The sequence below is a fragment of the Myxocyprinus asiaticus genome, chromosome 18, assembly GCF_019703515.2.
Source record: "Myxocyprinus asiaticus isolate MX2 ecotype Aquarium Trade chromosome 18, UBuf_Myxa_2, whole genome shotgun sequence".
Lineage (NCBI taxonomy): Eukaryota > Metazoa > Chordata > Actinopteri > Cypriniformes > Catostomidae > Myxocyprinus > Myxocyprinus asiaticus.
The window spans coordinates 27448215-27468281 of NC_059361.1; the positions used below are offsets into that span (position 1 = coordinate 27448215).

The window sequence follows — 20067 nt, forward strand, 5'->3', positions numbered from 1 at the left end:
ACTGTGATGTCATCAAGTTGGCCCACCTAAAACACAGGCAGAGATTGTTTATCTACAGGGCCATACAGGTGCTTTAGCGGAGGTTGTAACTGTGCCTGTATATTTGACTCTTTGTTTCTTTCACCAAACCTTGTACTCCAGATGCGCCATTAAACTTGAGGTGAACCGCGGTGCCAATGCAAACCGTATGGTTCGGTTTTTTACCGAAAACTGTTACACTCCTATTAAATATCAATCCTTTTCTCACCCACACTTATATAGCTCATATGGATTTATTTTATGCTGCCTTTCTGTGCTTTTTGGAGATTCAAAGTTCTGGCCACCATTCACTTGCATTGTATGGACCAACAGAGCTGAGATATTCCTCTAAAAATCTTTGTGTTGAGCAAAAGAAAGATAGTCATACACATCTGGGACAGCATTAGGACGAGTAAATGATGAGAGAATTTTCATTTTTGGGTGAACTATCCCCTTAACTACAGCGATCATATCAGACTTTCTTTAATGAAGTACCACGGACGGTCTGTCACATAATAGTTTGATATAGCTTTTGGACTCATTTAGCTTTTTTAGAATACATGGGAATCACATTTGAAAATAGTAAATATAAACAGCTGTTACAACACCTCTGCAACACATAAAATAGACATTTATTACAAACATCACAATTCAGAAAATGAAAGATTTTTAATTCAATCTCACTCTCTTATTTTTGGGAGCTCTGGAGATTTCAGTCTTTGTTTCTGCTTCAGAAAATTCAAATTTAGCCTCAGCAGCATTGGGACATGGATATGTGTATTAACCATGGTAAGAAACACATAACATTTCCCCTAAACCTCACATATGAGTTCACATGAGTGCCTTTAGCATACTGTCTTATAAATGAGAAAATTTCAGTCAATTATTTAAATTCTCATTCAATTCTGCCATTTTAACAATCTAATTAGGCTTAATTTTGTTACTAAATGGGCTTTTCATCATTCATCAATAAAAAATACTATAATTAAAAAAATGAATTTATAGTGTCATCATGACTTTTTGCAGTCATGATGTTGGGGCAGTTAACCCAGAACAGATTCAAGTACAATCAAGTTTGAGGGTGAGGAATGATGGGTTTCTGAGACAGGCACAAACATTAAGAGGAAACAAAGTGGTTAAGACACTGCTATCGTTTCTTGCTGAGAATAAAAAATGAGAGAAGTCACATATATATTTAACACATCTGAACAGACACACAGCAGACCCTGACCAGAGCTCGAGGGGAGAGACTTAAAATCAGATCAGCATGTAATGGATGTATTTGTTTAATATTTTATCCATTTCTGAAAAATTATCATTATAAATTCCCAGAAAACTTAAAAACCTCCCAATTTACTCAACAGCCCCCGTTGCCACTCTGACTGGGGCCTCCTTGGAGTGCAACAGTGTAGAGTTTTCTCTATTTTGTATCTCCATCTTCATGGAGGGTCTAATCCATCCGTCCTCACAAACGATCAACGGTCCACGCTGCAGCGTTCAATTCTGAGACAGCATAACGATTTGACTGGTCAGGTCAATCTCTCAGACAGTGGGGATTGGACAAGATGGAAGCTTGAGGGGGAAAGTCCATGTCTTGGGTTGGTGGGCTGATGTCAGGATACGTGGGCAATGAGTCTGACTCGTGTCTGGATGTCTTGACGACACAGTGGGCACGTTTCCAGCTGTAAGGCACACTCCATACAAATGCCACTGTGGATATGATGCACAGAAACACAAATGCAAAGATGACTTCATTATAATTGTTTAGCACAAATGAACATGTGATGTGACAGTAATCTACAAGAGGTTTAATAGCAACAATAGACATTGCATAATGACTCAAAAATAGGCTTGAAATGGTTTCCAAAACTATGTAGCAACTATCATGGTGTGTGTCTGTATTTTGTATTTTTCGAATGTTGCTCAATTTAGAGTTGGGACTATACCTTTTACAAAATGTCATAATTCTGAGACCATTCCATTGGCCCTATTGTATTTTCCAATTTAACCCAGCAGATCCATCCAATTTTTCTGAGCAGACACTGAACCTCAATCATGTCTCTTTACCCAGTGGTGTAAACATTGCTTCTATATGCTGATCTTTGTACCTGTGCAAACAAGGTCTCAGTTCAGTGTCTGCCATCTGGTCACAGCAGAGGGTGCAGCAGTTATCTCTGATGCTAACCTGCTTGAGCAAGGCCAGGCGCCTGTGTCTGCCATGAAAGGTATGAGATAAAAATAAAAAAAAAGACAAAGAAGCATTTCATGCTGTGTCTGCCATGAAAGGTATTCAGTCACTTTCTTTAGGTGTTATAACTTATGCATTATTCAAATCCACATAAAAGTCTTGTGCTGTACAATTATGACAAAAACCCTAATTGCCGATTATTTCCCTTGATAATGTAATTGTGATTATTAATTTTGATAAGCAAAATTTAAAATGGTGAGGCACCTAGTGAATACAAAATTATTTGCTTGGGTTCGAAATCTTATTTTTGTCAGATGGTGTTTCTTCAGCACTCATTTTCACGTGCCACCACGAACAGACGTGAAACATAAAACACCCATTTGTGGATCATTACTGATAGACCTATAGAATAATTTAAACACCTCTGATTTACTTCTGCATTCATGCACACAACAAACAAATCTGTGACCGGTAACAATTATCAAGTGCTGCAACTAAACATGTAAAGGCCCCGATATACTTCATACAATATCGAAGAACGAATGGATGTGTCTTCATTTAGACCTAAATCTGGCCAAAAAGGTGTTTTTGCGTTAATTTCTGTGGTTGGGAACAGCTCGCTGGGGCAAACTTTTAGGAAAACTTCTTAGTGCCTGCTAAACACCTTCTTACTGCCACTGGTCAACATTATCAATAGGTGTGACCTGGAGATCCACCAACTTTGAGGCTGACAGCTAATTTTGTTTACATTGTTCAATCAGTTAAGATCAGTCAACAAGAACACACCGGCATGTAGAGTTATTAGCAAGCTGGTGCAAATTTACCTACATCTGTACAATCGTTCATGTAGAGACATTTTCCAAGAACATGTCATTTTTGTCTGTGTAATTAGTCTACAAAAGGAATCCAATCTACTCAAATTCTCTTAAGTGCCCTTTCACACGTGCCATCTGCAGTGAAAGCCATTCACACATCTGCTCAAAGTAAGATATGCATCTATCATAATTTTTTTGTCTTTATTATGCACATTAACACTTTTATACACTCATCTATGCAGTGTCATCATAAATTACAATAACAGTGTAATCGGCGCATATTATGGCCGCATATAGCACGTTAGCTCAATAACTTCATGAATTCAGAATGTAAACAAGACAAATTAAACATCTGCTGCATATATATTACTTTAAATCATCATCGAGTAAATAAAAAAAGCTTCTTTTACTGACCTCCTGTGTATTATACTCATTGAATAAGGCATAAAGTCATTGATAACACATTTTAATGTCACATTAGTTAAGGTTTTACTGAGCATCCTCATATTTAAAAGTAACTCTAAACGCCTCCCACAACGATGTGGTGGGTTTCAGAACTGAAAACTTCCTCCTTAATAGAAAAATAGCATTTATTTCAACCAAGCTGCAAAAATGGCTCATTTGGAATTCGTGGAACTTGTGACGTCACAAGGACCAAATACATCTGCAACACCTATTTTTCATCATTGCACCCTTGGACCTGTCCACTGGATCTCTGTCAGTTCACGCAGGTGAATAGGTTGTTGGTGTATGAAAACATGATGGAATGAAACTGGAGCTGGATGTGTCTTCAGCATATTTTAGAGTGGATTGTATGTTTGGCTCAAATCATACCAGTCATAATACGAATCAAGCTTTGCAAAGGAACTGTTATTGAAGGATGGGGCAGTTAAAAACACATGGATGTGATCGCAAAAACCCTGAGTAAACAGTTTCATTCATGAATATTTCATATGTCATGACCGTGTGATAGTTTATGGTGCTGACACCCTGTTTTACACCTGGTGCATCCGTTGACGCGATGCAACGGCTTGAGGCTGTCTACACCGGGTGTGTCGACACAAACTTTCTTAACCATTTATTTGTGTTGGCAGTAGTAGCGCCACCGCATGCAGCGCAAAATTGAACGGGTCATCTGTTTACTGTCGACGCGACAACGCAACGCAACGGATGCTACCTTGGTAGACAGCATCATTGATTATAATGGGTTTTATTGCTTTTGACACGACTCTCACATCCAGTGTAGACAGCGTGTGAGTGTTAACAGTTGTGCTTGAGATTAATAGTTTAATATATTTGGATGCAATGTGTTGGATGTGCATTGTGTGTAAACCCTTATATTTAGTTTTGTAATGTTTTGGTTCTTATTAAATTTCTTCCGATTGAGTTTTAAAAATGGCTGCGTTTCAGGGGCTGCACAATGTTAGCCAATCACAATACTGGCTGCTTACGTTGAAGTTTAAAGTAGGCGCTTAGGCCAAAACTGAGCGTTGCAAAATCATCACATATTACTAATTTATGACTGTTTTAATGCAAACATTTTTTACTAACATTATCAGTGGACCTCAGGGAAGATAATAAAACTATTTTAAAAAAAAACCAAACATTTCATGACCCCTTTAATAGCGGCAGACGTAATTGTCATCTTAATCATTAACTGTGCAGTCTTATTACAGTCATTGATAATTTTCCATGTGAACAGAAATCTAGTAAATAAAGCAAACCTGGGCAGAATGATTTTCTCGTCTGATGCAAGCGAGGCGAACTCATTAAATGTGTTGAATTTGATGGAGGGGGGGTGGCGAAAAGGCTTGGCTCCAAAGTTGAACTCACACTGTTGGTAGGACATGAAACTGGCTGCAGCGAAGAAGCCAGACCTGACAAAGAAAGAGACAGAGAAAAAAGTTCAAAAAAATCCATAAACACTTTGAATCTTTACTCTTGTGGTGGAGGAATTGATTGTTTGCTTACGTGGCAGAGGAGAACACCTGCTTCTCAGGAGGCAGCTGGTGTCCGTTTAGATAGAAGATCATCTGCTTCTTACTGAGGTCCAGCAGGAAGCCTATGGCATCACCTACAAAGCCCAGAGAATAATGCTCAAACCTTTTTTCCCAAAATTATGAAGCACACTTACTGTAGGCAATCATCACAAAATAAAAGAGCATATCTGCAGAACAGAAAGCTATGCACGAACCTTCTTTCCAGCAGGGGTGGGAGTGAGGTTTACTGCGAGCGTTGTACCAGATCAGCTGCCTGCAGCCATCATACGCACACGAGTACTCATCATCTCCAATCCCATAACCCTCCTTTACAAACACAAATAAGTGTTCTTATCATTAAAGAATTTCAAGCTACACTTTATATCTGTCAGACAGACATTTAGTGATTGTTTTTCTTTCCCTTACAATACAGTATATAATAGTCTGATGAAAAATGATGCTTTCAAAATGCCTCAAGAACTAACCAAAAACGACTTTAAAAATTACACTTCTTATGTTACTGATTGCTAATTCCAATCACAAGAGCTCCATTTATGAACAGGCATCAAGTTGCAAAACCCTTTTCCTAATTATGTTATATAAATATTATTAGTTATATTCAAAATACTTAAGAGGCACTGTTTCCCGAATTAATACCACTAAATTTAAATACAAAGTTATAACATTTTCAGCACTCTGTATGCCGCTTCATATAAAACCAAAGCATGCATGTGTTCTTCATTTAAATATGGGAAAATGTAACCATAACATAACCAGAAACACACATGGTTAAGAAACTTGCTGTCCTTTGTTGCCCAGCCAATCTGCATGACACCCGAGGTGATAACAGTGACTTCATAGTACCAAATCCCGGAATCCACGCAGAATGTGCAGCGGACACTCTCAAACGATGACGCATCACACCGTGCCTAAGGAGCAGGAAACAAATCACATTCAACACGAATTCTCAAATTCAAAAAGGTTGATGGATAAATTAGCTAAAAAATGTGCTTATATGTAATGTATAACAAACAAACAAAATATTTGTTATAAGTCGCTATTCCTCCACAAGATGTGTGACTGAGAGTAGGCTCAAGTATTAGGCATGCATTCATCCACCACTATCCTGAGAATAGCAGTGTTATGTGAACCATTTACTGAAGTGTGAAAAGACGTTCTGTTTATGTTTTGCTGTAAAGATGTACTTGATAGTGTGTCCTAAATGGAAGTGAAATTGTTCTTCGGAGTCATCAGTAGGCCTGCGCAGTATGTGCACCCACAGAATTCTGCAGAAAGCTCTTTAGATTTCCACAGAATTCCAGCGACCGTCTTTCACAAGACCCTACACATCCCTGTCAATTCAAAAATAATGGTTTGTCTCTCACCTCCAGTCCAGAGGGAGAGATCTTGAGATACTCGCTGACATCATTACTATTCAGCATGGCGTTGATGTTGCTCAAGTTGACCTTCTCATAGGTGAACTGACGGCCCTCTTTAATGACTATGGGCCAAAGGGTGACCAATGATAAAATTCTCAATGAGACACACCATAAAAGTATAATATTTGACTCATGCAAAAATCGAACAATTGCCAGGCTAATTATCATTTCCTTTGCTACACCAAAGCAAGTTCATATAATACAAAAGGATATCTGAAAAAAAGGCAAAGAGTACGAATTTAACTGAAGAAAACATAGTTAAATATTACAGAGAAAACTAAGTAAAATATTTATTTACAAAGTACTTGTTCACTTAAAAACACCTGAAAAATTCCTGAATGCCATTCAAATAGTTTCTTCTAATGAATGATGCACACCATTGCAGTCAAGGTTACTCACAGAGGTTATCAAGACTCCACTGAGCGCAGAAGCCCACCTGACGCTTTAGGTAGTCCGGGTGATCAGCCCAACACTCCAGAACGGAGAGACGGTCACTGATACACGATTCTGATACTGTTAGCTTGTTCTCACCTGAAACAAAGACAAGCTCTCATCAATTATCCTTTTCCAAATTCTGAGCTGCATCCAGAAAACTACAGAAAGCAAAGTGTCAAACTTACTGGTTTGAGAGAATTTCTCTAAAGCGATGAGAGCAAACAGCATGACAGTGGGATGGGCCTCAGAGCTCTAAAGGCGCAATAAAAACACATTAATGTTTATTATGGCAGTATTACAACAACTTATCATGCAAAACTACAGCGTAAGTGGAAGGGGTTACGTTGATTATAAAACTGTAAAGTTTCCAGCAACAAGCAATTTGTCTGTCCACACTGAACGCAAAACTCAGGCAATCAGGAGATATTTAATGTTTAATGTACAGTTATATGAAGTGGGACTTTGTACTAATGAGATGTCACAATGGGCAGGGCTACCCAGTGCAACGCCAACAATGCAATCAACAAAATGTCCTGGTTCTTGTTGCTTCTTGGGGTCGCAGCTGATAACTTTCATCACTCTTTGTTTTATCACGGTGTGCCTGGTTAGGACACTTTCTACACTTTAGCAGCATTTTATGTCATTTAAGTCCACTCATATTATTAGCCGAAAATGTCTTACTCCTCAAACATAATTTAGGCCATCATATGTGAATGTGCTCATGGTTGACATCATAATCATTTCTGAATAACCAATCTTCGCAGCTTAATTTCTAAAAAAATGGGGAGGAAGCTTTGAGTTGTGAATGTCAAAGTATGTCTATGTAATAAATCAAACTCTCATCTCAAAAGAGGAAGGAAAATCCTGTTTTCCATGATATGACCCCGTTAAAAGAACTCGGTATGTGGAATAAAAAAAAACTCAAATGAGTAGTGTGCAATGCTCCTACCAAACTCTCAAGCAAGTACTCCAGAGTGCCAGGGCTGAGGAGCGCAATGCTCGCTGGACCTGTAGCAAAAAGAATAAGTACTCAATTAACTATTGTAGTATTTACCAAATTATTCATTTGGACATTGTGTTGACTCTAAAAAAGTAAGATCTATCCATAGTGAGAGAACTGGACATTGAGTGACTGTAGATGGCCCTGGGTGAATTGTGTGTGCTGCAGGCTCAGCAGAGCTGTCAGATCACAGGCCTCTGAGGGAGGCTGCAGCGTGCAAGCATGACAGGTCTACAGTTCACACACAGCAAACTCAGCTCTTTAGCTTCAGAAGAACATGCTAACACAAATAAGAGGTAAAGTAAGACGAATGAGATCTCAGATTCCTTTCACAGAATCTTCCAGACTGATGTTGCTTTGGATGAGTATTACATGTATGTAAATCAAATTATTTGGACATTTCTGTGTCGTATCCAAGTTCGTGTTAGGCTGAGTAGTGTGTGTGTCCCTCACCAGCCAGTTTTTCAGCCAGGCAGCCCAATACTGCTGTGGTGTTGCGGTGTTTGGCTGGGATAAGGGCATCCTGACGGGCCACGGCAGCACTCAGATTCAACATGTCCGACAACTTCTGCAGAGCATCCTAACAGGAGACACAAAGCACCAAACTCTTTAATCAATGCTACAAACCAAATGGTGTCTACACGTGAATGCACGAGAGCTCAAAGACCAAAACAACTTCCTCACCAACATTATTCACAACTCTACTTAACCATTAACACGTTCTCACAGACATCAGACAAAATTACATGTTTCTGATGTTAATTATTATCACAAGAGCTCACTTCTCTTTAGGAATTCTGTTTAGAGTTTGTTACCTTAAAAGTCCAACATGAATTAAAACTGTGTGGGACCCAAAAATAAATTGCAGGTCTGTTTTGATAGGGTCATGGACAGCAGGAAGAAAACAACACTAAATGCAAATAATAAAATGCAACTATATAATCATGCATAGGGATGAACGATTTGGACAAAAAAAACAAACATCTAATTGCAATTATTTTGAACATTTTGCAATTGCGAATTTAACTGTGATGTGATTAACATAAAAAAACTAGTAAGTGTTTAAAAAAAAAAAAAACTAGTGTTTCATTCTGATCAAAATTAAGTCATGGGCAAACATGCTATACTGCCAACAGAAATACTTTTCAAGAAAGGGTGTTCACATTTGAGTCCTCCTAAAAAGAACCAGAATAAATAAATAAAAAATACAGTGAAACAGAGGAAAAAAACAGATTTACATCATATTCACCTTGTATCTGTTTTCTGTGTACCTGTTTTTGTCCACTTTGTGATAAGGGTCTCAGCCCCCCATTCATCATTATTTTTTGGAACCCAATAATAAGTTATTATTAAGTTAAGACATTTTTACAGAAATATATTTTTGTATAATATTAACCAGGGACTAAAAACAGTTCAAGGAAAGAAAACGAAAACAAATTAAATTTTTTGCAGAACTGTGATTTTCAACTGTTCCGGAGTGAAAACTTTATTTTTAAATGCTGGTAACCGGTTACAACCGGCTAATTTTGTTCTGATAATTTGTTCATGAAACGACATTTTTGGAACTACACCACTTCATGTTGGTTCATGTTTTCAGAAAAAAATGAAACACGTGCTTTGATACTGAAGGAAACTGCTGCATCACACATTTCTTTGCCTAATTGCCTGTTGTGGATGTCGCATTCTCTGAATGAAGACCTTTTTAACAATTGTGTATAATTACTACATATACATGCACGACTAATCCAGATACAAGAAAAACATTTTTAGAGGTAAAAAGTACTTTTCTCAGTTGTTTCCATGTCTCCACTGAATTACTGTTAGATATGATACATTAATACAGATTTGATGCTGTAGGGTTTTGACTGAGAAGCAGATCTGTAATTAAAATTAACTGTTTATTATCTGCTTATTATGATTTCTATGCTGATAAATCCAACACACGGGGGTGGGGGGGAATGGCTTATTTTCACTTATTTTGGTGAGGCAAGTGGCATATTTTGGGCTTGTTTTTCCAAACCATGTTGCTTGTTTCTCTTGCGAGATCTGGCAACACTGCAATTGGTATTTCACCCACCCATTAGCGCACAGTACTGTCATTTTAAAAAGAATGTTATTAACTGTTCTTTTATTTTGTTCTATCCGGAAACATTTTGGAAAGGAGGCCGCGGAACTTCTGAACCGAAACGAAACAATTTTTGCTCAGAACGAACCAAAATGAAAAACATTTTGTTTTTAGTCCCTGATATTAACAACAACAACTTTAATTATTATTATTATTGTTGTTGTTATAAAACAGTACCGTATTTATGTAATATTTTCTTAATCTGTATGCGGCATAAATATGAGGGCCTTTATTTTGGCAGCAGCTTTTATTTTGCCAGTACACTAAAGGAAGACATTTCTGTTTCAGCTCTTCTGTCCACAAAAACCTGGTGTTATGGGGTTACTTTAGATTTGGATAGTTACTTTTAGCAGCCAGGCATACGGGTATTTGGAATAACACAAACGTGCAATTAGTGAAACTAGAGCACTGTAAATTTAACACACTCAGCTCTTTAGCCAGGAAAAATGTGCAGACTATTTCTATATTTTATTTCAATTGCAGCATTAGCAGTTTGATAATGCATGTCATATCGCGATTTAGATTTTACTTTGATTAATCGTTCAGCCCTAATCATGCATAGAATAAACTGACAAGTGAAATTTTAAAAGGGAGCAGGAAACACTTCCCATATCTTTTGTTGTTGCCTTCAAAGGCCATTTATCCAATCAAAACTTCATAACTGCATTTTGAGCAAACCTGGTAGAAGCTAGCCAAAGTAGATTTATCCAATATGGACATGTTGCTTGACATGCCCTCATCCTCGAAAACCGTGAACAAAAATATGCAAGGTAAAAGAAAATATTACCCCAACTAAATTAAATGGGTGGACATTTTTGTTTACTTTTGTACATTAAAAATGTTTGTACTGTGCTAGGTCACCACTTGATGTCTAATGCAAAATCAGCTGAGAACTAGGTCATCTACTTAATGAACAGCCAGTGGCTGGTTAACACTATTCTAAGACTGACTAAGTGTCTGCAACGAGGAGGAGAAAGTGCAATCACTCAAATTCAGCATAACATCACATATTGGGGACAAGTTTGAGTGCATTAACATCCTTTATGGAAAAGTACCTGGAAAATAATATGGCAGTCAATGTGGGTATGAATGTATATGTGAACTCACTTTGGTGGGCAAAGGGCATTCATCCAGTAGCAGGGTTATTACAGCCGGTCCCAGTGGGTCATCTAGAGGAATTACCCTAATTAAAGACTGCACCACTTCCAACCAGCCATCATCTAGGGTGAGAGAGACAAGAGAGGATGGGGGAACACAAACAGAAGTTTAGTTTCAACTATGGGATGTGCTTTGTTTGTGAATTTTATTATAGCATACTGCTCCATTATTGTATCAGTGCACTCAATTTCATACCCCATTAAAAATTATTAGTTGACCTATATGGGTTTTTCAATGAAAACATTGGTAGTGAGCAGACTGGCTGAGGACACATTAAATGCCAATATTTTACAAGATATTACATTTTAATGAAAGCAACTGAGACATTTGCTAAATTGCTGAAATTGATTGATTTAGACCTATTTGACAGAATATTAACTCAATTCACTCAAAAATACTTTTAACAGAAAATGTGCACTATCCATTGACAAGGCAATCAATATACTGTGGAACTGAAACACAGGCAAGCTACCACATTTGATCGGCCAAACAGCAAGTTACTGGCCAATGTCGATAATCTCCAGAGAGTCAAATATCCGTTTATCATTACTATCGGTCCATCATTCCTGAAAATCAGTGCTGCTCTGCTATAGAGTTATACAGCGTAAACATTCCAAATGTTTCAGTACTTAGTTGCAACAATATTCCATACACATTTTTAAGCACAATAACTACAAATTTGGTGAACCATTCCTTATTATTAAAAGCAGAGTTTCCACCTGTTTACTCCAGCATAAAACTCTTAGAAGCCACCTGATGCCACAGAGTCTCAAACCACAACATGCAGGCTCAGCTCAGAGCAACAGATGCACATATAAATCAAATCAACAGCTACAGAGGCTTTGGCATTAGCACTAGGAGAGAGGCAGGCTGGCGACCCACATACGACCTTGCTAAATTTTGACCCCTGATCTCAATCTGGACTGCGTCCAGACCAAAACAATCCCCTTCATTACTGCAGTATACTATGAGGCATTGCAGGTAACATGGGCTACATCTACAAGTGTAATTAAAAAGATTACAGGGTAAATTAGTATGCGAAGGGAGTATGTACACAAAATCTCAGCGCACTACCCTAGTAAACAAATAAATGCAGCATAGCTTAAAATTATAAACACATCACAAAACAAATTTATACACACGTGAAGTGTTTGTTCCTCAACTTAAGAGTCTCTGAGTGACTTTATGGAATTAATTCACCCAAAAATGTATACTTTGTCATAATTTACTCACCCTCATGTTGTTCCAAACCCTTATGACAGTCTTTTTTCCGTGGAACACAAAAGGAGATTTTAGGCAGAATGTAGGCCTCAGTCACCATCCAATGAAAGTGAATGGTGAAGCCTACATTCAACCCCTTTTTTTGTGCTCCACGGAAGAAAGAAAATCATACAGGTTTGAAACAACATGAGGGTGAATGAATAATGCCAGCATTTTGGGATAACTATCCCTTTAACTATCCCTTTAAAGTCCAAAGCAGATGACCAAGAAACTTCAGCCACTGCAACAGGACTGAGCATCGCCATAACAATGATAGCACAGGGTGCACGTCAAACTTCAAAAGCAGCCATAACTAATACCCATGGAGCATCCACAGCTTCCGCTCTTAGATTAACATTCCTAATTACTTAATCAGGTGCCAGGGGTTGACAACAAGCTGCACTTGTTTCTCTAATGAAAAAAAAAAAAAAAAAAAAAAATCACCACTGGTTATTTGTATAGTGCTTTTCACTACACACATTTCAAAGCAGCTTTAGAGAAAATGATGCTGTAATTTCTGTAATGTCTTAAACCCACATGCAATACTGCAGCACTCTGACCGTATTTCACTCACCCGTCTCTGCCATCTCATGCAGTGTGATCATGGAGTATGGTGGCTCTTGGTCACTGAAATACAAAAGAACAAATACTATTTATGATAAAAAGGGCTCAACGATAAGTATGGGCCAATGGCTTGAGGCCAGTTTCACTTGCCCTATTAGGCAACTTCTACATTGTCACTACATCCTACATGAATGAATGAATAACGTTAAATTTATATAGCGCTTTACACAGTGAACAGGGGACTCTCCTCAACCACCACCAGTGTGAAGTGACGGCAGCAAATAGTGCGCCAGTACGCTCACCACACACCAGGCAGCTATTGGTGGAGAGGAGAGAGTGGAGTGATAGAGCCAATTCATGTATGGGGATTATTAGAAGGCCATGATTGATAAGGGCCAATGGGGGGAATTTGGCCAGGACACCGTGGTTACACCCCTACTCTTTTCGAGAAGTGGGATTTTTAATGAACACAGAGAGTCAGGACCTCAGTTTAACATCTCATCCAAAGGACAGTGCCTTTTTTACAGTATAGTGTCCCCGTCACTATACTGGGGCATTAGGACCCACACAGACCGCAAGGTGAGCACTCCCTGCTGGCCTCCCTAATAACTCTTCCTCTTCCAGCAGCAACCTTAGTTTTCCCCAATGATTCCTCATACATCCATTGATCATGTACATGTTCTCTTATATTTGTAAATGTAAAAAAATATTTCGGGTTCAATACAAGTTAAGCTCAATCGACAGCATTTTGGGCAAAATTAAAAAAATTACATTTTGTAATTCATTTTTATGGTAATCAACATTATGCCACAAATGCTGTCGATTGAGCTTAACTTGTGATGTTTTGAACATTGTTGTTTTTGAAAATTCTGTCACCAAGGTAAAATTTATAATTTATTTCTTGCCCAACTTGAGCATGAGAAAAAAATCTTTATTGTTGCACCCTGCTAATGGCAAAACCTAATAAACTAAATGTTTACCTCTGTGCCTCATACCTTGGGTGCATGAGCATGTGAGTGTGTAAGCATCTTATTTAGTCCTTGGCTCTAGAAATTAGTTATAAAAGCCTAATGGTATAATGGGTGATTGTACAACGCTTGACGGATTGCTATTGGAGGGTAGGCAGAGCAGACTGCTGCTTCTGGTGTTGTTTTGGCTACAGGGTCTATACATCCATTTTGCAGCTGGGTCTGCAATGGTAAATCTAAGCAGCGATAGCAAACTCCCCTGGGCTGCTGCTGGAGGGAGCCCGAGATGATCAAATCACCACCAGAGACATTTAGACTGGTACAATAAATTCACTGTCACTGGTGTGGTTCATTTGTCAGTCTAAATCTGTGGTTTTTGGGCGATGTTTCTAAACAGCAGATGAGAAGAAGGAACAGAGAGCTATTAGGGTGGTCGAGAAAGAGAGCGAGCAAGTGAGCGAGCGAGCGAGAGGTCTGATGCCCCAAGCTATGGGTGTCTGACTGCTGTGTGATTGTGCTGTAATGATCACATAGGGAAATTTTCTACTTAGAAACTCCAGGTTTTCTGTTTATCACTCTGCTGTCTACACAGAACTGATCACTCAAATTAACACAATCAAGGACATAGATTGCAGTCACAGGTGTGTATATGGGTGTTAGCTAGGGCTGGGGGATTTGTTGAATACTCTTAATGATTTTGCTACTGATATAAAATTAAGCAACATTGTGACTATTGCAATGACGCTAATGAACATTTTATTTAGCCATGAAGTCTCCTAAAGACTGTGTCATTAGACTTGTTTCACTTCTTGTCTCAAGACCTGAGAAAATGAGAGCATTAAGACAGATATTCTAATTGCACCTCCGATTTAACCTTGATTAGAAAAAATCCTGTTAGAGTTGGGAAGTTCAGTTCATTTTCATGAACCAGTTCAAAATATAAATTAATTGATTCAAAACTCTGATTGAACAATTAATGTGCATGAACACTCAAAAATATTCTTCTGAGAATGGAATTTTTTATATGAACCTTTTCTAAGGGGGTGTTTACATTAACCTTTTCCTTTTTCAAGGGGTCCAAAAGTGGGCGCTATGTTGAGAAAAAAGTTCTCTTAAAAAGTTCAAGTCTCCATATACATAAGTCATGCATATGTGGTATCAGCTGAAAGTGTAGAATCTGACATTTTCATAGATAACCATCACTTCTGCATTTATGTTACATAAAATAACAAAATAAGGCCTGAAAACATTTGTGTCGCAAATCAGCGCAACCTAGTGGTAATGGGGTTGAAATATTCATATGAATATAAAAGTCTTTTAAATAGCACTAAAATAGACAAATCATATATCAAATGAAAGCTTTCATTCTCATGAATGTACTACTGTACAGTTTATTTTGTTGCCCTAATACCACAGTTGGAAAGATTTTCAAAAGTATCACAAAGTGAAATATGACTTCTGCAAGACACCACATACAAATGTCTCTTACACGCCAAACACTGCTGCTGTAAGCCCCAAATAGCTAAAAACTTCATATCTGCTTTTACCTAAGAAAGTTTTCAAATGAGACATTTTTTACTTGTCTGTGAGCTTGTTTGTGTGAATAATCCAATGTTATATCTTAGATATCCAGAACAAAATATGCCATCCAGCATGAAAAACATGCTAAACAAATCATCGGATTTGTTACAACTACTAGTTACCTAAAGGGGAGGATCTTAGCTTTCTAATTACATCTAGATTGAGCTTCTAGTCCACTCAGAGGCCGAGATATTTGATGAAACAATGGTTGTGGTGTGTGAACTGAAAATTATATTCCAGCTTTAAACAAAAGAAAGAAAACGGCTGGCGCTCCCCCTTGTGCCAAAAACAGAAAGAAAGTTTAAATCTGATTAGAACTGAATATTTCCTTTCCTGTAAAATTGTGGTATACGGTAATTTAAGATCCTCTTCAGGAAGTGACAACAGCCTGTTAAGATACAGGTCAAAAATTCCTGAGAATAATGCACACCAAGGCTGAATCAGGTCTGCCATCTGCCATGCAAATAGGTTGCAGCAGGTTCAGCAACATTTGAGCCAGCGAATCTGATGGACAGGTAAAACAAACTTTTGTAGTGAACATCCACTGCTTGATAGCTGTAGGCCGGCTGTGTGGGAAGTGCAAGAACATGTGACAAAGAGGAAGAGCTCCTCTGTTATCTCAAGCTGGTGTCTTGGGCAATACATTAAGACTAAATGTGTCGCTGTGCGAATTAATGAATAAATAAATAATGGCATGCTCATTTAAAAACTTTGGCAGGCTTCTCACTCTGCTCTCCAAACTGCAGATTTAAAGCTTGGTTAATTTCAGAGGAAAGGTCCTCCTTACAGTGGGTGTGGTGCCAGTGGTAGACAATTATATATTTAAGGGGATAGTTCATTGTTATGTTGTTCCAAAACCACATAATTTCCTTTCTTCTGTGGCTCACAAAAATAGATTTTAGGTAGTATGTTGGTCTCAGTCACCATTCGCTTTCATTGTATTATAATTTTTTTTTTCCATACAATGAAAGTCAATGATGACTGAGACTGAACATTCCCCCTAACATCTCCTTTTGTGTTCCACAAAAGATAGTAAGTCATATGGGATTGGAAAAAAACATGAGGGTGAATAAATGATTACATTTACATTCAACCTTTAACTAACCAAAAAAAAAAAAAAAAGATGAAAATGGATGCTACATAGCTGTGTCTTAAAACGAGCCTAATGCTTTTAGCCATATATGGAGATAAGTTATTGTTTTTTTTGTTTTTTTTTGGGGGGGGGGGGGGGGGGGGGGATTTTTCCCCTTTTTCTCCCAATTTGGAATGCCCAATTCCCAATGCGCTCTAAGTCCTCGTGGTCGCATAGTGATTCGCCTCAGTCTGGGTGGCGGAGGACGAATCCCAGTTGCCTCCGCATCTGAGACAGTCAACCCGCGCATCTTATCACGTGGCTTATTGAGCGCGTTGCCACGGAGACATAGCGCATGTGGAGGCTTCACGCCATCCACCGCGGCAACCACGCTCAATTCACCATGCGCCCCACCGAGAACAAACCACATTATAGCGACCACGAGGAGGTTACCCCATGTGACTCTACCCTCCCTAGCAACCGGGCCAATTTGGTTGCTTACGAGACCTGGCTGGAGTCACTCAGCACGCCCTGGGATTTGAACTAGCGAACTAGCGAATTCCAGGGGTGGTAGCCAGCGTATTTTACCACTGAGATAAGTTATTGTTGACACACTAGTAAATGGGAAACTGAAATTGATATGATGCATTATGATTCATTCCTAGATGGAATTAATAACTAACCGAGATGCCCCTCCACTTCCTGCCATAGTTACAGTTTTACTCACTTGTCAACAAGAGTCCTGATGACAGCCAGCGTATCCAGTACCAAACCGTCCACGTTTTGTTTTTTCCGACGTGGCTCATGCGGTCCTCGACCTCGCCTGGGCGGTCGGACCGGGTCCCTGGGCCGGCTGCTTCTGGCCTCTGGGGGATCAGAGAGAGAGTTATCCACTCGCCTGAGCTGCCTGCGAGGGGCTGATCCCTCCTCCACATCACTGTCCTCTCTGCACACGCAGCTGTTCCCCATAGCTCCACTGGATGAGAGGCTGGGCCAAAACTGCACTGACTGCAGCTGTTCTACAGTCAGTCGTAGAACCCGTGCAAGGCTCCTGCAGGCACAGAATGCAATCCAGGTGGCTACTATCATATCATTGGAAGGACTTTAGAAGGTGTGACGGTACGGGTCGGGTAGACGTGTCGGTCATTGTGCTATTACAGACGATCAGCTGCCAGGCGCAGACGAACAAAGCTGATGGTGCAGTCAACACACATCCTACAGCCTGGGAGGTTTTCACTCCTGTGAGGGAAGCAGCGAGATTTCATTAAGATTACTCATCAAACTATTATCAATGTGGGCAGAAACATGACAACCATGACATGGAAAACATACACATAAAATGCTCAAAGGACTCACTAACACTGTTTAACATAGCTAGATGAAGTAAAACACTCTATATAAGAGTGCTTCCTTGATAATAGCCTCTGATCAGGGTAGGGTTGTACCAGCTGTGCAAGGTCTCACTTAAGTTGAGATGTGAAGTTCACACTAAGGGCTTAGTAACTACTGGTTAGTTTGTAACTAAGTCAGTGCTGAATTTGGTTGCACCACCTGTTCTTAAGGCAAGACTTAACTAGTAGGTCCCAAGCTCTCTGTAAAGTTACCAGTATTTATCCAATAAATAGCCTTGAAATTAGATATATTTAAATAACAATATTTAATAACTGTATCTAAAATGAATAAGGGGCAATAAATAAATAAATACTAATACAACTGCCTGGAAAAATAGACATTTATTCATTTAAATATCTTATATAATTCACATATGTTGAAACTTGACACCATACACAGGAAAGCGCACCGTTAAATCGATTTCATGCTAAAGAAGTAATTTTTTTACATTATGTTTTCTCCTGTAAATGTAAACGAGTGTAATGCAACATCATCATATATGTCGAAAGGACAGAAGCCTGTCAACCAATACATGCGCTCATTGATGTCATTTACTGAGTCTGATTTTTTATTCCATCCGTAACTCCTGGTCGGAGGCTTCTGTGAGTATTTAGTTTATACGTAGGGTTACGTCCTAACTAAATGTAATGGTGCAACGCTCAAATATTTAGTAGTGCGTAAATTGTGAATTATGCCCATTTACGCCACAACTAGTCTAAGTTGTAACTTAAGTATTGCTGGTGCAACCTAGTTATCACAAGATTGCATTAGCGGACTGACATGATAATAGACCCGCTAGTGTCTATAACTTTAGTGTAGTCGCTAAAATAAAACAAGTGTTTTAGGCAAAGGCTCCAGAGCTTGCTTTGCAAACAATGTTTTGCTTTGAACACACTGTTAGGCATACAACACATTTTATACCTAAAACTAATCTCCTTGTAAATTTCTAAGAACTACAATTATCCAACCTTATAATTTGCTTAATTATGTAAAATCATCACATAGCAGGACTTGCTAGCAGTTCGTAAGAGTACATATAAACTAATAAGATCTCTGCGATTTCATCAGTTGTCAATGTTAGCAGCGGCTAACCTCACAGCTAGCACAACTTCAAAAACAGCGTTTAAATGATAATAAAACACTCATTCATGATTGGCCACTGACATTCACAATCCCTCAACAGACCCACAGAAAGCTTACAAATGACACACTGACGTTTAAATAAATTAACGTCAATAAACTTTAGTCTCTTTGGCTGCGTTTTAAATCCTAGTGAGCTGCCTCCGAAGGCAGCATTTAAGGGAATCACAGGCACGTTCCGTGTCAGCTAAACAACACAAATGTTTGATACCCAAAACGATTTCGAGCGCTTATGATGCCCAAAAATGTTGTCAAGGTATACAGTTCACTAGGTTTTGAAACACAGCCTCTTTCATCATGTCAGAAATAAACGTTAGCGGCGATATAACTAACAACGAATCCAAAAAGATGAACAAAACGTCAGCTTAAAGCATTTCCCTGAACTGACACGTACATAAACAGGACTATCTGTAGTTAAATAACATTAATATACCACAGGCATGCATTTACTCACCCGTTAAAGCGGAGGATTTTCGCTAAATGCAACAGCACTGGTCTGTAGGCCGAAAACAAAGACTACACGGGAAGTGTGTGAGCTTTAATTATTAGCGATATGATTAATACTCACACTCACAGTCCCTTCAATCATCAACATTGTGTTGACCCACAGATTAAAACAGACACAGTCGGTGTTTGTTAATAAAAGTAAGTGGCTGCTTGAGAAGTGAAAGCATGAGGACTGTCTGAAGTGAATGTATGTGGATCAGTCAGAGCTCCCTCTGTGTAGTGTGTCGTCGCATATTTCTCTCCAGCACATGATGCTGGACCCGACCCCTCCCAGCAACCAGTCAAACACACCAACTTCTGCTCTCATGCTGTGCTAAACAGATAATACATGTTATAAAAGCTTTGTGGCAGCTATTTTTGTCACACTTTTTCCGTTTTGGGTGGGTGAATGTGGACTGAGAATCGTGTTTTATCCTGCCTGCCTTT

The 20067-nt window shown here is 38.8% G+C and overlaps 1 protein-coding gene across 2 annotated transcripts; it reads right to left on the reverse strand.

Annotated features, from left to right (window-relative positions):
• Positions 1-629: 629 nt before the first annotated feature.
• rspry1 (ring finger and SPRY domain containing 1) lies at positions 630-19899 on the reverse strand. 2 transcript variants are annotated; one of them, XM_051724521.1, is made up of 15 exons: positions 19703-19899; positions 17330-17841; positions 12992-13044; positions 11107-11219; positions 8328-8454; positions 7824-7882; positions 7060-7126; positions 6839-6970; positions 6386-6501; positions 5786-5929; positions 5216-5327; positions 4993-5095; positions 4746-4898; positions 2127-2231; positions 630-1728 (listed from the first exon to the last, which is right to left on the reverse strand). In XM_051724521.1, exons 2-15 carry the CDS (start codon positions 17689-17691, stop codon positions 1632-1634), a joined length of 1743 nt encoding a protein of 580 aa, XP_051580481.1. In that variant the 5' UTR covers positions 17692-17841; positions 19703-19899; the 3' UTR covers positions 630-1631. The 2 variants fall into 2 exon arrangements, with proteins under 2 accessions (XP_051580481.1, XP_051580480.1); XM_051724520.1 differs by having other exon boundaries at positions 19589-19899.
• Positions 19900-20067: the final 168 nt, after the last annotated feature.

Bases quoted from the DNA above. Each gene is read 5' to 3' on its own strand.
- rspry1 (XM_051724521.1), bottom strand. From the start codon at position 17,691: ATGATAGTAGCCACCTGGATTGCATTCTGTGCCTGCAGGAGCCTTGCA. The intron at 6,971-7,059 runs GTAAGTTTGACA...TCTTTGTTTCAG, and splicing joins AGAGAAATTCTCTCAAACCA to GTGAGAACAAGCTAACAGTA. The intron at 1,729-2,126 runs GTACAAAGATCA...TCATATCCACAG, and splicing joins CTGAGACCTTGTTTGCACAG to TGGCATTTGTATGGAGTGTG.